The following is a 23,020-nucleotide window of genomic DNA, read 5'->3' on the forward strand; positions in this document are numbered from 1 at the left end:
GACCTTCTCAGAAGTTAATAACACAAGCAATTTTTTGTTGTTGTGATTCTTGTCTCCATCACAAAATTGGAAAGCAAATCATCCACAAGTTAGAACAGTGCCTTTCTTTGAAGGTAATTTTTTTTTATAGATAGATATAGATGTATAAATTTTGTAAATTGCAATTTGTAATACATATCTTTATTAACTTTTTTTCTTTATTATTTGATTCAACAGAAAACTTGGATGAGATTCTTGTTCTTTATACTTAAAAGTTTCTTTATTATTTGTTATTTTTATTTTGTAGGTAAATGTGATGATTGTTTGCTTTGATTAATTGTGGAGGATGAAAAGAAGAATGATCAAATCAAGAAATGCTTACGGAGATTGGGGGGAGGAAGCATGTAGACTCAAATGTGTGATTTTTGTTTTTGAATGCAATGTTTACAATGCGGGGTACTCTTTTTTCTTTCGTTTGGGGTTTTGTCTCATTGGGTTTTCTCCAAATAAGATTTTAATGATGTCCCAAAGTGTTCTTCCTTGTCTTTTGTAAATTCTTTTAATTTTAACAAAATTAATTAGTTAATATATTTTTTAAAAATAATAGTGTTTCATTTGTATAAAGGGGCACACTTGGGAAAATTTGTCCTGCCCTAAGAAACCCAGGGCTGTCTCTGATTCTAATTAGCATAAATAATTGTGTTTTCAATAACAACATAAGTAGAATGCATTTTGCAAATAAGTTCATTATTCAAACATATACAAGAAAATGTTGAAATTACATAGTTCATAACTTAATTTCTTAACAAGTTACTGACGAATTTCGTGGATTAACACTAACATGATCTATTTTCATAAAAGGTCACACACTCGTTATCAACACGACCTTTTAATACTTAATATGAATACTAAATCTTTACGTGTTGCTAGAGAAATTAGCTAAAAGTGACAAAATGTTAATCATTAAAGTGTATTGACTCAAAAGAAATCAACAAGATTAACTTATATATTGAAAAAAATCTGCTTCCAAAAGTGAATTTCAAGAGATGATAATCATCGGACTCGATTCACCTCTTATGAAATAAGTACGGGCGTCAGAGGGTATGAAGAAGTTGTTGGGTTGTAAATTGTGAGGTGGATAGTAATAGCTTATTATAAAAGGCCAAGAAAGATCCAGCCAAGTTACGGCCTACTACCACTGTCAAAATCAATCCTAAGTTGTCCAGAACTTATGTGTGGATGGTGTATCTTCACAATCAATATGGGGCCAACTCAGTTCATACTCATATGCTTTTCTGCTGTTTACTTTTTCCTTTTGCATTTGTCATGAGAATAAAAGGGAAAACATTTAATTTAGTAGGTCAACTCGCTTTCAGGTCCTCCGATCCTCTGGCTTTATCAGGCTGTGGCATCAAACAATTGGAAAAAGATAAATTACTATTAACAATTTGACAAATACAAAGCCCTACAACTTTTCAAAATTTCTTCCGTGCATTGATGATAAATTCATTTGGCAACTTGTGAGAACAAGAATTTTCTGGATACCCTACCAAAAATAATGCACATTTCTTTCCATCACCAAATCTTGTTTCTCATAGATTGCCCCAAAGAATTCAAATTTATTATCTCAACAAATAGTTCTTTTCATTTCATTCAATAATGTCTCCATGGAATTAGCGGTGAAAATGATGCAAGGTGTTTTAAAATCATAGACACATGTATGTGTTTATAAAGACTAAAATGTAGCAATGGTCTCTAAACTAAAACCCGACTTTACTTTTCATCTTTAATCTCCAAAAATAGTAATAATCGTCCTCTAACACCACTCGACATATGATACACATTTTAGGGACAAACAAGACTTTTATCTAACCATCACTTTTTCTACCCAATGACATGCATGTACTACATATTTTAGGGGCAAATAAGACTTGTATCTAACCCACCACCTTTTCAACCGCACGCCAACGCCACCACCCCCTATAAATGGTGATGAGTCTTTTGGTGATTTATGGTGTTATGCTAATACTAGGATTTCAGCAAACAAGTCGTGGTGTGGGGGTGATGGGAAAAAATTATTTCTAATATTTGATATGAATTTCTTAAAATGCCCTTAATTTTGATAGAAAAATTAAACAAAATTTACGGAAAGACCATAATCCAACACAATATCTAATTGAAGGACCATAACAATTTTTAAAAGTGAGAGACGAAAAGTAAAATTGAGTCTTAATTCAAGACCATTGCTACATTTTACCCGTTTATAAATGCTCAATAGTTGGTGTATTCCAATTTGCATATACCCTATAGTTTGGTGTTTCCTGTAGTTGACCATTTATAAAATTACAAATAAGATGGTAATAAGTTAATAATAAAGGAACTAATAAATCAAAGTTTACGAAAATGCTTTGGGCTTTTATTTCAAGATTATCAGTAAAGTGCATGGCCCACTTAAACTACAACTTACACCTAATGTGGCATGCCTTTCCTGATGGTGGAGAGCCTCCTCTTCGGATACAAGCAATGCAGTATCCAGAACGCCACCAACAACAACAAAGCAAATCCAGAAAGAGAAGCCTAGATACAACTATTTCAGTATCCAAGCAAACCCAGAAAGCTTTTCACTTTCAAAGTCCCTCACTGCTCCCAAATCCCAACCTCCATGAACCCATCCTCAGTTGCACAGCCCCTAAACATCCCAGTACAATTAAACCCGCATGCCACTTCCCCTTTGTTGGACACCGCTATCAGCCCGGCCTTCCCATCATCAAGCCTCTCTTTGATCACAAAGTCCACAGCCTCCTGTAGGCCCAGGCCCTTGTATTCCATCACAGCTGCCACCTCACGCGCCAATGTACCGCGAATGATGGCCTCGCCCTCTCCCGTGCACGAGACCCCGCACAAGTCACCCGCATACGTGCCAGCACCAATCAGGGGTGAGTCGCCAATGCGGCCCGTCATTTTGTTCATCAGCCCACCAGTGGATGTGGCCGCAGCGCAGCGCCCCTGGTTGTCCACCACCACGCAACCGACGGTTTCAGGGGCATACACGCTAATGGGGAGCCCGTTCATGTGCAACGGACTCTCCACACCCGAGCTGCAACTCTCCATTCCAAGTGGGATCCTGTAATCAAACTGCACGTGACCAAAATTAAGAGTGGTTTAGTGTCACTCATGGACCACACAACCATAGTATTAAACTAATTTAATGAAACATTAATCAAAAGATAAATAGATACCAAGATGGTGTTGGCTTCCTTTGCTAGCTTGAGCATGCCGACATTTTCCTCAGTGATGAAATATTCATTTTCCACAAGCTCAACTCCCTGACAAGTGACACCAAATCCCATAAAGATTCCACAGAGGAAAAAAAAAAGGAAGATCTTTGTCCAGAAAAATATGTATTAAAAATAGTAATATTATTATTAAATTGTTTTTTACATCCAATATTATTAAATTGTCAGATTAGGAGATCTAGTAAAATAATTATTTAAACAGACGTGTGGCACTGGAAAGAATACGTGGAATCTTCGCACTAGATTCCTACACCTGCTGAAAAAGACAGGAGTATTTTTTTTCTTTTTTTACTTTTTATAGAATCAAAAGAAGACTTTGGTTCTTCGATTTGGTATTGATAACTATAGGGACCAAAGTGTAAATATACAAACCTGTTGCCGGGCGAAGTCTTCGGCGCCGGAGAAGGCGAGGTAGGAATGAGGGGATTTGTCCATGACGAGACGTGCCAGCGAGATCGGGTTCTTAACGGTGGTCAAGCCCGATACGGCGCCGCATCGTCTCTTGGGCCCATCCATGATGCTGGCTTCCATCTCCACCGTACCTTTCTCAGTGAGGGCAGATCCACGGCCGGAGTTGAAAAAGGGGTCGGTTTCCAATTCCCTCACCTATGTTACACAACAAAAATAGTCAGTAATGTACACTGGCACATTTAAAAAAAACAATAATAATAATTTAAAAAGTCCAGCATGCATGATTGAGCGCCAGCTAGCAGAGTAAAATAAGGAGTGGACAAAGTAAGCATGCAAACTAAGACAAAACTAAAAACTCGGAAACATAAATGGAAGGTTTTTTTCGTTATGTCCGGGAAAATTCTCGGGACATGTTTGGTTACAGAGAAAACCCACAACGTAAACACAAGAAATGAGATTTTTTTAAAAATCAAATGGATTAAAGAATAGCAAAAAAAAAAAAAAGTAAGGGATTTGATGAGAATTGAAATGTGGAGAGAGGGACGTACAACAAGCTCAACAACATCAATGGCGGCGAGATCGGAACGAAGAGCAGAGATGCCGAGATTGAGGCAGCGAGTGAGGAGTTGTTTGGCCTGTTCCTGACGCTCCATCGGGAGATTGGGATCCACACCAGCGCCGCCGTGCACAGCGATTGCCCACCCGCCCATTTTCTTTCTCTCTCTCTCTCTCTCTCTCTCTGACTGCCTGTCTCTCGCTCTCTCTGTGTCCTCTTTCTGGACTTGCTTTGCTGTCTCTCCGTTTCACTCTCTAGCTCTCTCTCTCTCTCTCTCTCTCTCTCTCTCTCTCTCTATATATGTTGTGGCTGCGAGTATGAAGGGGGCTGAGGGAGGTTTATATAGGCGCTGGCGGACTCCAAATGCCCTTTGAACCCGGATCTTAAAATTTAATTAAATTAGGTGGGGAATCTTCTGTTGGGCCCAAAAAATAAAATTGGAAAAATGAAAATTAGGATTCTTTGTTACAAAAACCGAGATAAATAAATAAATCGGGATTCCCTGCATCGCATTTGTGTCTGTGCCTCTGCCTACCACTTGTTGCGGGAGGTCCTGATCTGTCCCACACATTCAAAAGGCGTCTTTTCGTGTCCTAGTTTTGGAAAGACCATATTTTTACGTAAATGCACGAGCTCAATTTAATTTGGTGTTTCTCTACAATTCTCTCTTTTCACTTACTATACTAGTTGTATAAATTCACCTATTTTTCAACTTTAAAAAAAAAGATTGGTACATTTACCCTATATTAGATAGGTAAACTATTTGCCTATATGCACTTATATTTTCCATTTCTCTAATTTAGATTATATAAGTAAATTTACCTATAATTCTTTATGTTCTTCGTTAAGACTATGTATATTAATTTACCTATATTTTTAAGTACAATGATTTTCTTATCTTTTAAAATACAATTTAAAATAGATACATAATAATTTTGAATTTAAAAGAATGGGTACATTACTCTATAAGCGAAATTTGAATTAAAGAGAATTGGTAACAATTGATGGAATGAAAATTGAATACATTGCCACACAAAAATTCCCACACCAAAAGAACACAGAGAAACTAAATTGATTGTAAAAGAAACAAATAAGAACATTGAATGTCTCCAATTTTTTTTTTAAAAAAAACATTAAACTACACCAAATCAGTTGAAAAATATAATCAAGAGTATAAAAATAAATCAACGCAATTAATTGAGGAAATGTACTGTAATGAGGGGTATTTTTGGAATCTAAAAAGTTTAATAAATTAAATTTGTAGTTTAATTAGGTAACTAGCTTAATTTGATCCTAGTTATTGAGTTTTTCTTATAGAAGTCAGGGTTTTATTTGTAGAGAAAATAACGTGATGGGTTGTAGACAATAAAAAATGAATTTCAAGAGGAAAAGATAAATTTACTATAAACAAGAAGAACACTTACTATACTAATTGTCACTAGAATCAGAAATATTGAACATGCAAAGGTAGGGTTGGCCGTGAGGTAAAAGTTGAGCGAGTATGGAGTAAATTTTTACATGTTTCAGAATATGTTAAATTTATAGAAAATTTGTTAAAAGTAATCGTATGTATCTATAATTTATTAATGATGGTTTGTCGTGAGATTTCATTCCATAAAATAAGATATCATGATTTAAGGTTTAATTAACCGATATGCTTTCATGTGTTGACGAATTTCAAACCCATCAACTTCCCTAATCTGGTTTAACAGCAGCTTAATCGGGTACTTAGGTCTAGTCATGAACAACGCAACACCTGCAGGTGGAGTTATTGTATTATAAGGAAAAAAATATTTGAGCCCCGACAATCGTGCAAATAAATACAAAGAGCTCTTCCCGTAATCTTACATTGAACATGGGCTAATAATTTAAGGACAAAATTAAAGCCTCGGTCGACTAACCATTTTGTTGCTTTCTCCTTCTTGTGATATTTGTTTAGGCTTCCCCCTTTGCCCTTTCTTTATCGAAGAAGAGTTATTCTAATGCCTTTTTATTTTCCATCTCTAGAGCTATTAAATATGAAAAAATAATTAATTTCTCATTTCAAAGATTCTTTTTTTATGAATCAAACGGAATCTTGGTATCTTGATATGTTTTCATGCCTAACTTTAATTGAATATATAAATGTCATTATATTAGATATTAGGGAGATTCACTATTATACCCAATATGGGGGTCCAAATTATAAAAATACCCTATATAAAATGGACTTTAGAAACACACCCAAAGCCCATTTACAACATAATAAAAAAGCTTTTAACTTCTTATAAATTACAAAATTGCCATCAATTTCTTAAAACAAGCCCAACCCCAAAATCTCATAAAAATACCCAAAGCACTCAATAGGGCATCAAAGTAATTTAATAATCAATATTAAATTCAATAAGGCTAGCTATCATTTTTTGAGTTTTTTTTGGGTTTGTTTATAGGAATTCAATTGTGTAGGATTTATTTATAATATTAGTGCTAGAAATGGATATATCACTAAATATCTCTAGATATTAATTGCCCAAACCTAAATATGCATGGTGCAGTTGTTATTTAAAATAAAGTGACTTGTAAAATTTCTAATTTCAAGTGACCTATGAACTTCTAATTTCACGTGACTTTCTTTCTTTCTACATATTTCTTTATAGCAAGTTAGGTGGGGCGGGCCTGGCGGCGGACCAAAATTAATTTCAAAGGCGGTGGTCCCTCCGATGCTGGATTTTTATATTCCCCACATGGCCATTGTCAATTTAATTATTATTTAATTTTCATGTGATAATGAAATGGTAAGAATGGTGATGATTGGCTAATCTTGCTTAGGCTGGTGACAAAGTGAGGATGTAGCTCTCAGATATGCATAAGGCTCGTTCAAACATTTCAGCCAATAAGCGTAAAGACTAAATCAAATTGAAATCCTACACATATGTTATTTCGCAAAGTCATATGTATGCAACTTTGATTTAATCTATGATTAGGATCTCAAGTTTCATTTCTATACAAATTTATTTTCAAAAAATTCCTGACCATAAGATTAAACAAATACTAATTGACGAAGATAGATGCACTCCCAAAGTTGGGGGACGAGACAGGGCACGTCAGCAACACATTTTAGTGTTCATGTACATTGCACCCACTAATTCCACTTTTGTACGTCGTTTGTCTTTTTAATCTTTGGTGGTACATCAACAAATTGTGCTAATTGTAGAAATATCACCTCAATTTATACCTCAATTTTAAGTTGTTACTTTTAAAAAAAAAAAATTAAGTGAAATTTTACCTAAAATTTTCAAAATTTATTATTTGTCATATGACTTAACATCATCTAATTTTCCATCTATTTTTAAGGATATTTTAGTCTTTCTATTTTCAAGGAAAAAAAAATTGAGAAAAAGAGACCTCTCTTCCCCCCCCCACCCTCTCTCTCTCTCTCTCTCTCTTTCTTGGGCATGTATAATAAAAAATTATAATGATTTTTTCATTTTTAAAAAACCATTGAAACTAGAAAGACTAAATATCTTTAAAATAAATGGTGTTAAAGTCAAATGACAAATCACGGATTTTGAAAAATCAAAGTGACATTTCACTTAATTTTTTTTTTAAATATGACAAATTGAAACTGATTTATAAGTTCATGTGACATATCTATAAAAATCCCAAACAAATTCACTAACTCTTTTTTTATAATAATTATTGTTCCCAAATTAAGCTAATTCCAGACCCCAAAAAATCTTGAAATGTAGAATCTTTGGTAAATATTAATTTGTCATGAATATGTTAATGAGATAATTTGACATGCATACATACCTGCCATCAAACTTGCATGCCTTTGGGACGAAATCACCATTTAACATGAAATTTATGATTGGGCAATGCTGTGTGAGACAATGCTGTGTGTGTACAAACAACCCAAGTATTTTACCAAGCTTTTTTTTCTTTCTGCCGACCTGTGTCCTAAGGGGTGAGACGATCATGTGGTCTAGATGTAGTTTTTAGTTTTGAAATGTGAGGGTGTGGTGTGGCCACGTCATCCGCAGTGTACCTATGTTGTATCTATGGTTTATATTTCATATTGACTCACTGGCGGACCCATGAATTTTTGAGCGGATGTGCAATTTTGAAAAGCTAAAAACTCTTTATAGATTGAACATTTAAGGCTTTTATCTAAATTGACTTTAGATTCCTTCATGCATTCATATCATACATGAAAAATTATTTTATGTAAAAATATTGACTAAGTATGAAAATGATTTTTCAAAATAATCATTTTCTTAAGATAATTTGTGGCGGCTTTTATTCCTTACACATCAAATAAGAAAATTTGATTTTATGGGATTTTAATATGAAATATATATTAACTTAATGAGCCATCATTTTTAGCATAAATGTATTTTGCACTAAAACTAATTTTTCATATTTTGATTTGGTGGGAATTTGATTTTTTTAGTATTTTTATTTGAATCCAAATAAGAGGTACTTCCTTATTTACATTATAAACTTAAGTAAATGGGATAACATAAAAATAAATGAAAGTAAAAGAACAAAGACATTTACTTAAATATTGAAAATAGAAATAAAGTAATATGTACACCAGCTGAGCAAATTGACAATTTAAAACCCTTACAATGATTTTTCTAGCGAGAAAAAATACAACTACGCCTTAATAAATCCGCTACTGTCTTGGCCTAACTTTGGTATAGGTGGTGGGGTGAGAGCTTGAAAATTTTATATCCTCATTCATTCATATATTTGGTAAATTCCTTTTGTCCGTAGTTAGAAATTGATGCATGCATCCCCATTGGAGCACGTAAACATCCATTTTTGAGATAACTTGTACCTGCTTCTTACTGTCCTGAAAGAGCTTTCTTTTTACTTAATTAACTAATGCAAATCAATCAATGATCTGCCTCTAACAACTTCGAGTCATATGCCATCTCAAGTTTCAACTTACTTGTTATCACTAGATTAATTATGGTGCAATTGGGATCCACATGTTCTCTTTAGTGCTTATGAATTTTCCACTATATTCAAGTATGACTCTGTATGCGTCATTTCTTGCTAACTCACCTCACTAAGGTCATTTTTTGAGAATGACACTCATATTTGGATATGGGTTTAAAACCCTCATCATCTCAAAAGGCAGAGTGCCCGTTTGACACCTCTCTCTATACACACAACACACACCACACACTACACACCACTCACACAAAAGAGTAAACTTATTGTGCGTAGCATTCAAATATTTAACGATATATGAGGCATATTAATGCATGTTATTATCACATTAATATGCATGCACATGGAGAGGTTTTTCAAAGAGAATGACATCGTCTTAATCATTGACGCAAAAATGGTGGAAGCACATATAACACACCAAACAATTTGGGGAAAAGATTAGGTATCGACATCATGCAATATTAAACAATATAACAATAAAGATTGAAACTATCAACATCAAGTAGCTAAGGCAGGCAGCTAGCTGGTTGTAACTTGTTAATGGTAATGGAGGAGTATGCAGAACGCATTTCCAAACAGAAACACTTTTGAGAATCGAGATGCACTGCAAGTAGGCATATTAAAACACAAACAAAATATAATAAACTGCAAAAATACTTTTGATTGGTTTGATGAGAGATGCATTGTAAATTGGAAAACGCCACGTCGTTCATGGGCAGTGGGTGGGTGGATCCTACGACTGCAGTTTAGAGTGTAGAGCCACGGAATCTTCAAATATGATACCTCTCTCTCCCTCCTCCTACAATCGCTTTCTGGGGTCCACTGCTGAATTGGCAAAGGCTCCCTAAAGGACCCCACTGTGCTTTGTTGTGCGCTTCAAAAGATTCGCATCACATGTTCTGTCCTATTGTCGTGCAGTATCTCCCAACTTTCCGCTACTCATTCTTAAAAAGACAAAAGGACCCCCTTCTCCTCCCAACAACAAAGTGGCTTCTCTGCCTCCGCGGCCCCCCCGTTAAATTATTTACTTAATTAATATAATTTAACTAAAAATGGGTTTTGTCCCGTGTTTTTTGGCCCCTAATCCTCTACAGTTGGCCCTTTCGGCTATTGTGGGGCGCAAGTAAAGTTTCTTTTTTCTTTTAAACTCAGTGTTGTTAGAGACAATATTATTTTAACCACACCATGATTAGGAAAATCAAAAGCTCATAATGAAATGGATCCATAGATCTTTGTCAATCATTTAACCTTTTGTCGGCATTTTTTTTCTAGGGTAAATTCGGAGGTACACAATAATAAAAGATCTCAGCAGTAAAAGGAACAATAAAAGAATCTATACTATATATAAGCTTTTTAGGTAAAAATGTCAAAACAAATCAAAGACTAATTTGTTTATATTTATTTTAATACAAGCGATAGTCTAAACTATAAGAAGATGAGGTTTTTCTCACACACATAAAACAAAGATGTCATCAAGGTTCGAACCTAAGACCTCTGATTTGCAAGGTAAAGTCATTTTCCACTGAACTTGACATCAAAGGCTAATCATCTTTAATGAAGATATTACAAGTGCATTAGGAATATACGACATGTGAAACACCTACTAGATATACAAAGTAAACATGAAATTAGCTACATTGATTTAGGAAACTAAGATTTTGTTTTTTTGGATCAAATAGAAACTTCATTAGATAAACTTCAACGATACAATCAAAGACATCAACAAGACATAAAATACCAATCCCAAGTGGGCAACAAACTAACTTGCTAAAAGCAAAACTAACGCGAACAAAAGCCGCGCCAAAACTATTAGCCAACATCACCACAATTAATCATAAGCCCAAACAAAGCCCAAAACCCAACATAACCAAAACTCTAATCAACCCATGAGTCTAAACAAAGCCTACTACCACCACCTGAAGAAGTGCCGTTGCGGCCACACCCACCACCGCATCCGTAATAGATCTGGAAAAAATATGACTTCCAGTGATCTACCTGCGCATAAGAGCTGACAAATAAACGAAAACTAAGATGTTTCTTAGTCAACACATGTTATACATAAAGAGAGCTATCCACAAACCCTAGTGCATTTTGGCTCCCATAGCCATGACGATTGTGCGCAGTCAATATTTATATGGGAGATTCATTATCATACCAAATATAGGGGCCCAAATTATAAAAATACTATATATAAAATGGACTTTAGAAATACACCCAAAGCTTGTTTACAACATAACAAATGGGCTTTTAACTTCTTATAAATTACAAAACTGACATCAATTTCTTAAAATAAGCCCAACCCCAAAATCTCATAAAAATACTCAAAACACTCAATAGGGCATTAAAGTAATTTAATAATCAATATTAAATTCAATAAGGCCAGTTGATATTTTTTGAATTTGTTTTGAATTTGTTTATAGAAATTCAATGGTGTATGGTTTATCTATAATATTAATGCTAAGAATAGATATATCACTAAATATCTCTATTTATAATTACAACCAATTAAAGATGAATTTAAGATGGCGAGATGCGAGACCACATAAGTGGTAGATGTAAAAAGGACCACTTAACTTGCACCTCATAGGAAACAGAGACAAAGAAGAAAACAAAAGGTTAAGTACCATGTCAAAATTATATACAAATAACCTTTGAAGTCTTTTTCAATCAACCTACCACTCACCAGATATATATATATATATATATATGTCTTTCTTCATAGATTATTTTTACAAAAAATTAAATTAATCGAAAATCGTTTTGACATCTAATTGTGTCATACAAAATCAATGAACACGGTACTTTAAGAAAGTACTAAAATTTTAATAACTCAATTGAGTGGTCAAATGATATCGGATTCAAGTGATTTTTTGCCCCACAAATGGTGTCCTTTAAATAAAATTATTTGAGGGATCCCACAAACCGTCTATTTTTTTAAGTCTACATTCATAGATTATCCTTGCAAAGAATTAGACAAATCAGAAACCGTTTCGACATCCAACTGTGTCCTACAAAATCAATGAACACAGTATTTCAATAAAGTACTAAAATTTCAATAACTCAATTGAGTGGTCAAATGATATCAGATTCAAGTGATTTTTTTTTATTTTTATAGAGATAATCTTTGAATGATTACCTACAAAATAGATATTTTGAATTAATGAAATACAATGTGGAGTACGCCCACAAGAGAACAGACTTTTGCAAGATGGCAGACTATATTAAGTATATTTGATTTCGATATTGAATATTTGAAAGGCAATGAAAATAGTATTCTCGATTTTCTTACCAGAGAATTTCTACAGGAACAGAGGAATGGCGAATAAAAAATCGGTCAAAGATGAAACCCTCAACAACCAGAAAGCTTCCCTCCTCATTAACTACAGCAAAAAATACACCACCCCAAATCATCGATTTCCCAGGATATCCACCACTCCAAGTCATCAATCGATTTTCATCCCTTGGTTCTACAATCAGTCATCCTCGCCCCAATTATTAGTCAGCTCTAGTGTCTAGCTATGATCCATTTCAAGTCACAACTCATTCTGACACCCAATCGCCAGTAAATTACACAAAAACATCCCCATACCTTCACAGAAGTAATACCCGTCTTTTTATGATTGACCTTGTTACAATCATCTTGCAGATCCAGTCAAAATCGCGAAAGCCTATTTGCCTCCCAATCGTCATTTCATCCCTCCTCATCCAGAAAATTATCACCACTAGTATAGTATTGGTGTGCGAAGAACATGGCATGGCACTTAGGTTTGTTCCCTCCCTGTATAAAAGTAAATATCAACGGACGAACCAATAGAACGTGAAACACTTGGATTTGTCCCAATGTGGTGCACCGATATCACATATTCAGATAGGACATAAAGCCCACGTGCTTTTTATATGTCCTATCAAAATGATCAAATATGCAAAATAAATAAGCTGTAACAAAACAATATTACTGTTCAAATTTAATCCGTACAATATGATAATGCAAGTGGGCGTGTGGGTGCGACGAGCCAAAATGACCAATTCGATCTGATTGACAAGAGGCCAAATTTCCATGCTAATCAATGTCACCAATTTGGGTCTTTATGATATTTGAGTGGTTGGAGGACCTCATAACATTTAGATTTTGAAAGAGATGGAACAACCAGCTAGCAACAGAAAAATGGCCAACTCTCTCTCTCTCTCTCTCTCTCTCTCTCTCTCTCTCTCTCTCTCTCTCTCTCCCACACTGGGCACTGAGCTACTAGCTACTCGACTGAGACGAACATGGACCTTCCAGAACAGCTATAACCACACAGTACAAGTTTGGCCTTATTACTTGAGCACTCTTCTGTTTGGTTTGGTGTGTGGTGCCTTTGTCGCCCGATGAGTCGACAAGTATTCTTGACTCTTCGACCCTTCGTTGAGGCAATTCAACACACACACACACAGGTGGACAAGTGGGAGGCAGAAGAGAACGAGCCCAACATATTCCTCGCCATATCTAATTTCATGCACACTAAATGCTTAAATTTACTAGCACCCAATATTTTGTCTTAGAAATATTGCATATTTTGAAATGGTTTAAGAACTTTTGGCACTTTCTCCTTATCATTGGTACTATACTTTGCGGAATGGGCGAACTATAGACCGGATTAAGATGATATATAGAAATGTTATCGAGTCGTTTAATACTTTAATATGAAGCATTGTGGAGTGTTGAGACCCACTATCCGCATTGCAAAAATAACGTAACTTGGGATTGTTTGAGAACTTGTGGAGTATCATTTGTTAAATTTCGGAGAGATGGGCTAGCGGCTCAATACTAGCAATACCGATATTGTCCCCAATTTAACCACCCACGAAGTCCAGTAAGTATGAAGTTTTATTACAAAGGGCATCGGTGATATTAATTGTGGAACAATTCATTATATATTGTATTTTATTCAGTCGAGTTTTCGATGTGAGACTTATATTCTTTAACACGCCCCTTCAAGTGGAACCACCACATAGTGGGCCAAGTCTACATCAGAGTCAATCATTTAAGCCCGACACGTGAACACCACGTATTAGGTAGGGGGTATTAGTAAACATTCAAGCCCAACATGTGATACCATATTAAGGTAGGGGATATTGGGTTAAGGTAAATGCCCAATTCAAGCTCAGCCAATCAACCCACTCTGATACCATATTAAATTTCAGAGAGATGGGCCAGCGGCCCACTATTAGCAATACCGATAATCAAGTTTTATCCATGGCTCTTATAATTAAAAAAAAATGATTGTAGGCTTTGTCTCGACCCAAAAAAAAATAAAATGATTGTAGGGTCGCTTCTTAATTTTCATGTGAAAGCCCAAGTTCTGTTGTCCAACTCTCTAACTGATTCCAATGGGCTTGATCATGACGCCCAACTCCCCTAACTCTATGTATGAAGCTTGGATTGGTCAAGTGTGTAGTCAAAGCCGTACATTCTAACAAAGCCCAATTCATGCAGAGACTTGAAAGTAAATCTCAACAGTTGTTATTTGACCAATTAGTTATCAAAAGTACATTTCTTCTTTCATGCGGGCCTTCACTTCAATTCTGTAGGGCTCATATTGATGGACAATTCCCGTGTTGGACCCCAGAAAGGTGAACAAAGAACAAAACTGGTTTCCTGAAAAAACAGAGCTAAAGCCTCTTTCAAATTTCAATAACAAGAGATCGGGAATCCGAATGTAAAACCTCCTTTATTATATTAGAAAGAGAAAAATTGCTAGATTAATAGTTAGTTGGTATTTAATTAATTACGTTCAACCTTCAATGATATTTAAGTTTGTTTATCTTTAGTAATCAAGTTTTGTCCAAGTCAAATTGCCAATTAACATTCATGATTCATCCATATATAGTCGCCTGTTTTCTGTAAAAATAATATGTAAAATGTAAAATATATGCAAAGGGTAGGGTAATTACAGGAACTGTAATTCATCCATCCAAGACGAAGGAAAGACAACAGATAAGTTCAACAAGCATAAATGCTATATTGTCCCTATCTCTCAAGTCAAAACAAAAAAAAAAAAAACAAAAGATTTACATCTCTGCTAAATTAAGTATACACAGAAACCTTGTCAGGGCAAAGCCAAATGGTTGAGTTATTGGTTGCCACCAATATTAATTAACTAATCCAAACGCCTGCAGAGGTGGATCTACACAGCTAAAATCTAGTAATATTGCTTTCTTTTTTCCCAGCATAGCTGGACACTTGAGGAGGCCTAAAGGTCATTTGCAGACTATCATTTCATGTATCTCATCTCAAGACGTAACCACTGTCCTCAAGAAACACTTTTGTGCAACGAGGATAATATTATTTCGTTATTTTCATTTTATACGAGTTTTTCTGTCCAAAAACACTCTTGATTGGATAATGTACTTGTAAGTAATTATATTTTTTGACCTTTTGAATTTCACTGTAAAAAAATGTTAACACAGCAAAATGTTAAAAAAACAGAATGATGAACAAAAGGCAAATAGAAAACAGAAAATTACCTACCAAACCAAACCAAGAAACAAGTTTAATTTAAAAGATTGGACCACTGCTGCTGCTGCTGCTGCTGCCACGGCTGCTGAAAGCTAACCAATACTCTATCATAATCATATTGTGGACCACTTTTGTACGGCCATGGCATTGGCCGCATGGTTTGGCCAAAAATAATGGACCCTTGTTTAATTTTGTTTTCAAACAGATTATGTAAGAATACTTTCAAAGCATATGACCCAGCCAGCTCCATGCATCTTCCGTAAAAACAAATAGGGAAGAACCAAAGGCAGTGCAGGGCTGTCTCGACTTGTTAAAAAGTCTGAGAGAGCCTCTGAAATCTGAATAGTACGTTTGGCATTTCATGGGAAAGTGACACATTATATACCAGAGACAATAAGCAGCCCAGATCAGTCCAGTTCAGACCAGCCCAGCCAAGCCCATTGGATGCCAATCCTGTGGTTTAGATCATACAGGATAAAATAATCCAACTGTACTGCTGCTACACTCTGCAACAACTGCAACCAAACCTGGGATTGATATGAATGATGATAAAGATGTTGCCAATTTAAACCAATTATTTGGATACATATTGCGATTTATGGTATATATATATATATATATAAGGGTCGCCTTATCATTAATTAAGCCACTCACGAGCAGAATGTGTGATTTTTCATGAATTAATTCGCCAAAACTGTATGCCAGGGATTAATGATAATCTCTCTGACCCAACTATAGTTGCGCCGAATCAAAGGTAAAGTGAGGCCCCCCATAATAGCTTCTCGCATTGAAAACCTCCAATATTGATTGAAATTTGAAATTTTTGTTCGCATTCTCAATAACGGAACGGTTGTAAATGATTGACAAAATTATTAATATGAAGGTATAAATATTACATACTTGAGCAACTAGTCAATTCAATTGATATACAATTGTTGGAATTTGGAAATAAAAAAATAAAAAAAGAAAAGGGGTGAGCTTTCAGGAGTTGAAAGAAAGAGGGCAGCAACCAAGAAAGATGAGGAAATGTGAAATGCTGGAACCCATTGCTCTCTCTTTCTTTCTGGACTTTTTATCAAACAATCCGTATGTTATCATTGTCTTTCTCCCTTTTTCTTTTTAGGTTGAAAATACGCCTACAGTATTAAATAGTCTTATGCCCAAAAAGCAAGCAAAGTGTAAGGAACAACAAAGACATCTCACACAAAATCAAAAGATATTGTTCCCCGATTTCAGCATTCCCCCCACCCCCTTTCACCTTTTCTTTATTTTTTTTTTCCTTTGTACGCATGTTTTTCTTTTTCTTCAAAAAAAACTTGTATCAAACGGAAATAGTATTGTTTATTATCAAACTAATTTCTTCTTAATCTTCTAAATTCTCCACTTCCTTTTTTGGTGTCTCTTTTCCATAATTCCACCTTTCATCCACATGCTCTTCTTCTTCTACATAGACTAGGCCAAGAGATTTCTACACAAGTGCGACACTTCAATGCAATATTTATATGTATTATTATAGTGGCAATTACCAAATCTAGGAATAGATTACTTATATAGTATATGAGAAGGGTCAATATATATCAACGGAAATTTGAGCCAGCTTCTTATTTTATATTTACTCCGCCAATCGCGGTGCATTAGAAAATAATTAGGAGATTGAATAAATTGTACCTAAGTAAGCTCTAACAGTAGGCATGCATTAAATTGTTTCTTGTGGGAGCTAGTAGAAAGCACATGTAGTGCTTATTGTGGGTGTCTTTTGTGAATGATTAACCACTATTAAGTGAGATCGATTGGTCCAATTCTTGCCTACAAATGTGGTGGGAGCAATCTAAATCTCATTTGCTAAGCAACGCATATCTAGATACATAGTACAAAGGTCTTTCGTTATTATTTGTAGCTCTAGTTTATAATAGAGACATTCATGCAACGGGGTAGCACTTTTTGTTATCCCTAATCAATAGCGTAATGATATGCAAAATAACTTTTTCACGTATTACTGCATTATTTCCCGTTACCAAATAAAAAAATAAAAAATTTCTGCTATTTGACCTAGCCTTGTTTGGTGGGGGATGCCATGCCACTGTTAATAAGATACTAAAGCTAATAAATGTATAATTACAAGAAATGCACTTTGGAAATATTGAATGGTCCATTTTATATCAATGTTAATATTGATATAAAATGGTCCATTAATTACTACAAATAAAATTAGTAAATATTACAGGAGCATATAGGTGGGGAGAGAGGCAAGGCTTAGGCATGCATTGAAAGTCGAGGTGGACGGTGTTAGAGATTTGGTGGGTTACACCTGTTGGTCTTGTTCAAGTGATTAGGGCAAATTTCAAACCCAAAGTCATACAAGATTTAGCTCATCCATCGAGGTCAAAACTCCAACTTATACTCGCAATATTTTCCAACACCTAAAATGCTTGTGGCCGACAGCATGTTCCTCTAACCACATGCATAACAGGCCTTTCCTCCCAAAATTTTCATTTTAATTCTTCAAGAAATCAGACCACATGTGTTATTTTCATGTTTCAATTATGCAGAAATTTTTTGGGGTTTCTTTTGTTTTGTATTTTGGATTGCCGACTGCTATTTGCTACTAACCAAATGTTAACGTTGGGTACGTATTTATACAAATTAATAATGATGGGCAATGAGAAGCTTATAATAATGTGGAAGAAAAAGCCACATAGATATTATTGTTTTCTTTTTGTTTTTTTCTTTAGAAAGGCCATGCAAGAGAGGCTTATGAGTAGAGATATATAATAATACTGCCTGCTGCAAGTACACTCTTCATTGCTATGTTCATGTTCTTAAAAAACTTTCCTCCGGATAAAATGCAAACCATCTCTGTTTCCTAATCCCATATATCCACCATCCACAGAACAGTCCAGAGATCATTGAGTATGTGGATTGAATTTGGTTGGGAAAATTAGGATGAAAGTTTCAGAGATGGTATGCAATTTAACAAATCGCATAAGAACATAAGTACTTATTAGACATGGAAAGACTTTTTTTTTTTTTTTTTTTGGGTCCTTAATGAAAAAAGGTGGGAACCATTTGAGTAACTAGCGAGGGATGAAGCTGAGAATCTCTGCATTTGGGTTGTGGCTGAGCTTCCTCTTCTTTGACAGAGGCTCTGGTGAAGATGAGACTGATGAGGCCACGGCCCACGAATCATTTGAACTATCAGAGCTAAATGACATGTCTATAACTCCATTTGGACTGCCAGGAATTGAACCAAACTTGCGCTTGTTGGATGGTTTGCCATGGCCTCCTGATGATGACAATTCCAGGACAAGCTTGTAGCAATCATCCACTTTGTCCTGTTTAAGATTCAATCAGAATTTGAGAACTTCGATAAAAAATTCAAACTTTCCATGTTTTAGTATAGGAAAGATTGGTACTTGGAGATTCGGGTTAAAGGATGAACAAACCTTGTCAATTCCGAGAATGCCCAAGAGCTGGTTTTGATATTCGACATGTAAACAGGGTTCTATATTGTTGACAACGTGCAGCATTGTAGCAGTGGCCACTACAGATGGAAGGAAAGACATGAACCTAGAATCTGCAATTTTAAAATTCAAAGAAAAGGCCAAGAATATTGTAAGAAAGGATTAAAGATTTGAACTTACTTTGTTTGTTGTTTATGTTATTGCAGAAAAGGGATCAAGTTTGAGAGTAAGGGAAGGGCAAGATTAGTGATGGCTTTACCTGAAATGAGATTCAGAAGGATGAGCTCACATCTCTTGAGAAATTCCCAACAGAGATGGTGTTTTAGCCCAAGCCTCCTTGTGATGTAATCGACAAATGAAAGTGGAGTGACAGGGTTCATCTTCCATTGAAGTGTGGAGAGCACCAAAATCTCCATTCTCTTAATAGTTCTAGCTTCAAAAAAATACTTACTGTCTTCCACCTTAAAAAAGTCAGAAAAACCCAGATTGGTTTAGCAAATCAGGACATGGACACAAAATCACAAGCTTTAAACAATCAAACATGAACGTACTTGGAAGTCCAGTAAAAGGGGAACTTGGGTCTCCTCCACTTTGGCAGCAAGAGAGAGACAAGCCACAGCAGCAAGCTGGGTCGTCCATGGCTTCTCAATCTGAAACTGGAGGCTGAAGAAGAACCTATCAAAGTAATCCACAGCAAGAACGGCAGTGAGAGCAGAGAAAGAGAAGTGGGTAATCACTCTCAGCATCCAATCCACTGCCTCTTTACGAGCCCCAGACACAGATGAGCTGATTTGGAGAGGTTTTTGAAGCTCACCATTTTGTTCTGCTTCTTTGGATAACAGTGAGATTAGCTCCTCGTTGTCCCAAAACAAGTCTTGCTCTAGCAAGATTGGAACTTTTATTGGCTTATACGATGAAATATTGCTGTAACAACAACTGTCTCCTACAAATTCATCTTCCTCTTGGAAATACTCCACTATACTCGCTTGCTCCTCCAAATGCTCTTCTGAGCAATACAGAGCATCCAAAAGGAAAACTGGGTTTTGTTCTTCACTTGATTCTACTTCTTGCTGATGATGATGTTGATCCATCTTCTTCTGAGAAGAAGAGGTTTGGTTCTGGGCTCATTCCTTCATGAACAGGCCAGAGGCAGAGAGTATGAAGAAGAAAGAGAGGCCTGAAGACTCAGCCTTAGGCATCTTCTCTCTCTCTCTCTCTCTCTCTCTCTCTCTCTCTCAGTATTCTATCTGTCTCTGATTGAAAGAGCAGAGCAGTAGGGAAGAGGAGGGGAGGGGGACTGAGCAGCGACCACAACCCACTCTCAAAGATGCTGTTTTATATATAACTTGTGGGTTGTTTGTTTGGTTTTGTTTTTCCCTTCCTACTGTCACTGTAAAACTCTGCTCTTTTCAATTGGGGAGCTCGCGTGCCTAAATCCACCGGACCTTAATACATAATGGGCCATGCAGCACAACAAGTTGACACGTGACATTTGTATCTTCCTCACCTTGCATTTCGGGGCCCACCCCCTATCAACCCCCTCTGATCAAAGTCGTCTGATGCCATGAGCCGTCTGATCAGATGACCATGTGATGAACATGCACATCCACACCAAATATGAATAAAAAAGAATGCTTTGAGCTGGTAGAAGGGGGGGGTATGAGTGGCAAGACACGAGAGGATCTTCTGCTCTGCGCTTGTGTTATTTGTGGGTGTTTATTTAATTATTTTTATATCATTTGTATTTTGTTTTTCTATTTGTTTTTATTATCAGAGGATAAATCTGGCCTTATATTTTAGTCTTGGATACAGCAAGAGTGGGTGAAATTGGCGCGAGCGGGAGCCCTTCGCGCGAAAAACAATTTACCCTCTAAATCCGGTGCACATTGCAACGACCAAAATCGGTGCTAATAAATTTGTTTTGAAATTTTCTTTCCCAATTCAAATATTATAAAATATTATTTGCAACGATAACAAATGAGCTGGCAGCTTTGTGTTGTGTAGGTTAGACACAAGATTGCATCGCCATTTTTGTATTGTGCTCTGTTTTCACACCTTTTATTATTTTACACATAAAATTTGTGGTGCAAAACCAACTTTGTGTATGATTTAAGACCGTTGTGCATGAATCGGTGTCAGACTACGTGCTTTTGGGATGAAGCTCTCATCTCATATGATTCATACATAACGTTATGTATAAATTTATCTCATCTTACTTATTTAAAATATAAAAGAAAATTAAAAGAAAAGAGTTGTCTCTCTCAGATGCCTTTGCTTCTGCAGCTCATATATACAAATTATCTCCATATATTATTAGACATTCAAAAGACATGGGAGTGGGGCTAGGTGAGATATTGATATGGTTAGGGTGTCAAGTGTCAAGTATTTAAAACCATGTTGTAGATGCCTATCTCTATGTTGGGTGCCATCAGCCATGACAATTGTTTTGTTTTTATCAACTATGTACATCTTAATTTTTAGGTATCGTTACATTTTAGCCGAACAAATAGAAGAAGATCGTTATAGGTGGTACATTGTAATAAAATTTGCTTATATACTTGTCTATAGGTGAATAAAGAGCTTTTTATCATTGACTATGTATGTTTTTAATTTATACTGATAAATTCGTAATAAAGATTTTTGTTTGATTGGTTCTGGTAAAAGGAAAAGTGAAACTTTATACAAATAATTTTAAGCTTTAACCTAGAGAAGAAGTAAAGGCATCCGGGAGCCAACTCTTTTCTTTTTCTTTATTTGTTTCTTTAAATATTGATGATCCTATTTGTTGCAGGGCTATTTTCCCCGGTTTGCTATCGTATTTGAGACATTTTATTGTATCAACTAGCTCTTAATCTAGTGTTACTTCTCTTCACAATGTTATCAAATGTCTCAAGTTTGAATCTCCCTCTTATATTAACACATAACGCATAAGGCAGGTTATAGTCACATAACTGAACTGTTTTGCATGTAATGAGTTTTGAATAATCCAATTAAGTTTTAAGAAGATTATAAGATTTTTGAAGGCTCATTATTTGTATTTATATAATTTTGTTTGCTTTCTGGTATTAAGCATTCTTTAAAATTTCAGAGATCAACAAGCCAAGTTTAAAATGAATATTTCTTGGAATTATAAACTCTCCAGCAGAAGGACAACTCAATTCCTCTTTTGTACGAAAAGGTGGTCTCTCTCTGCACTGCTGCACTCAACCATTATGTTTACAACAGCCAGCAACAATTACAGATGAGAGAGAACACACTATGTATCTATCACTGTATGTCTTCAAGCTCCTCAGACTTTATCTTCCCTCCCTCTATGCCATGTAACACTAATAAAAGATTAAAAAGCAACCCTTTGCTGAGTGTTTGCTGTATATGCTGCTAATTCAGTACTCTACTCTACGTGTTTCTTAACAATAGGGACGCGACCGTTTATCCCACATACATGTTCTACTACCCCCTAATTACATCCACACATGTTATAATCATGTTTCCGTTACTAATATCCTTATAAAATGTTGATTAACTGACAATGAGCTTGTAACTCAAGTGTATAAGAGTAGTTGAGGTCATGTGCTCGAATCATTCCTCTCGTAATATTATCCTTATAACATGTTGATCAACCTATAAGAGGCTTGTAGCTCAAGTGTTTAAAAGCAGTTACCATGCATATGAGATCATGTGCTCGAATTCTCCTCTCATAATATCGCTTATATAAAAAAAAAATGATAATTAACCTTATAACATGTTGATTAATAAGACTACAAGAAATTTTTTCTCCCTTTACTATTTTTGGTGTCGAGGTTTTCTAGGGCTGAGAGTCTAATAAGACTGAGATGTTGCTTTAATTTTTTTTTCTTCTTTTCTTGGTCCTTTTATA

General features: G+C 35.5%; 2 protein-coding genes across 2 annotated transcripts; both read right to left on the bottom strand.

Moving 5' to 3' along the window:
• Positions 1 to 2,369: 2,369 nt before the first annotated feature.
• On the bottom strand, positions 2,370 to 4,550 carry LOC117615347 (probable isoaspartyl peptidase/L-asparaginase 2). The gene is made up of 4 exons (XM_034344416.1): positions 4,235 to 4,550; positions 3,648 to 3,881; positions 3,219 to 3,305; positions 2,370 to 3,114 (listed from the first exon to the last, which is right to left on the bottom strand). Exons 1-4 carry the CDS (start codon positions 4,394 to 4,396, stop codon positions 2,617 to 2,619), a joined length of 981 nt encoding a protein of 326 aa, XP_034200307.1. The 5' UTR covers positions 4,397 to 4,550; the 3' UTR covers positions 2,370 to 2,616.
• Positions 4,551 to 18,437: 13,887 nt separating this feature from the next.
• Positions 18,438 to 20,538, bottom strand: LOC117616376 (cyclin-D3-1-like). Its single transcript, XM_034345679.1, has 4 exons — positions 19,695 to 20,538; positions 19,403 to 19,604; positions 19,126 to 19,256; positions 18,438 to 19,014 (listed from the first exon to the last, which is right to left on the bottom strand). Exons 1-4 carry the CDS (start codon positions 20,232 to 20,234, stop codon positions 18,757 to 18,759), a joined length of 1,131 nt encoding a protein of 376 aa, XP_034201570.1. The 5' UTR covers positions 20,235 to 20,538; the 3' UTR covers positions 18,438 to 18,756.
• Between the last annotated feature and the right edge of the window lie 2,482 nt (positions 20,539 to 23,020).

Source organism: Prunus dulcis, chromosome 1, assembly GCF_902201215.1.
Source record: "Prunus dulcis chromosome 1, ALMONDv2, whole genome shotgun sequence".
In the NCBI taxonomy this organism is placed as follows: Eukaryota; Viridiplantae; Streptophyta; class Magnoliopsida; order Rosales; family Rosaceae; genus Prunus; species Prunus dulcis.

Excerpts from the sequence above, each read along its gene's own strand:
- LOC117615347 (XM_034344416.1), bottom strand. The coding sequence starts at position 4,396 with ATGGGCGGGTGGGCAATCGCTGTGCACGGCGGCGCTGGTGTGGATCCC. Across the intron at positions 3,882-4,234 it reads TTGATGTTGTTGAGCTTGTT|GTGAGGGAATTGGAAACCGA; the intron begins GTACGTCCCTCT and ends TGTGTAACATAG. Across the intron at positions 3,306-3,647 it reads AAGACTTCGCCCGGCAACAG|GGAGTTGAGCTTGTGGAAAA; the intron begins GTTTGTATATTT and ends GTCACTTGTCAG.
- LOC117616376 (XM_034345679.1), bottom strand. The coding sequence starts at position 20,234 with ATGGATCAACATCATCATCAGCAAGAAGTAGAATCAAGTGAAGAACAA. Across the intron at positions 19,605-19,694 it reads CCCTTTTACTGGACTTCCAA|GTGGAAGACAGTAAGTATTT; the intron begins GTACGTTCATGT and ends GACTTTTTTAAG. Across the intron at positions 19,257-19,402 it reads CCTTCTGAATCTCATTTCAG|ATTCTAGGTTCATGTCTTTC; the intron begins GTAAAGCCATCA and ends TTAAAATTGCAG.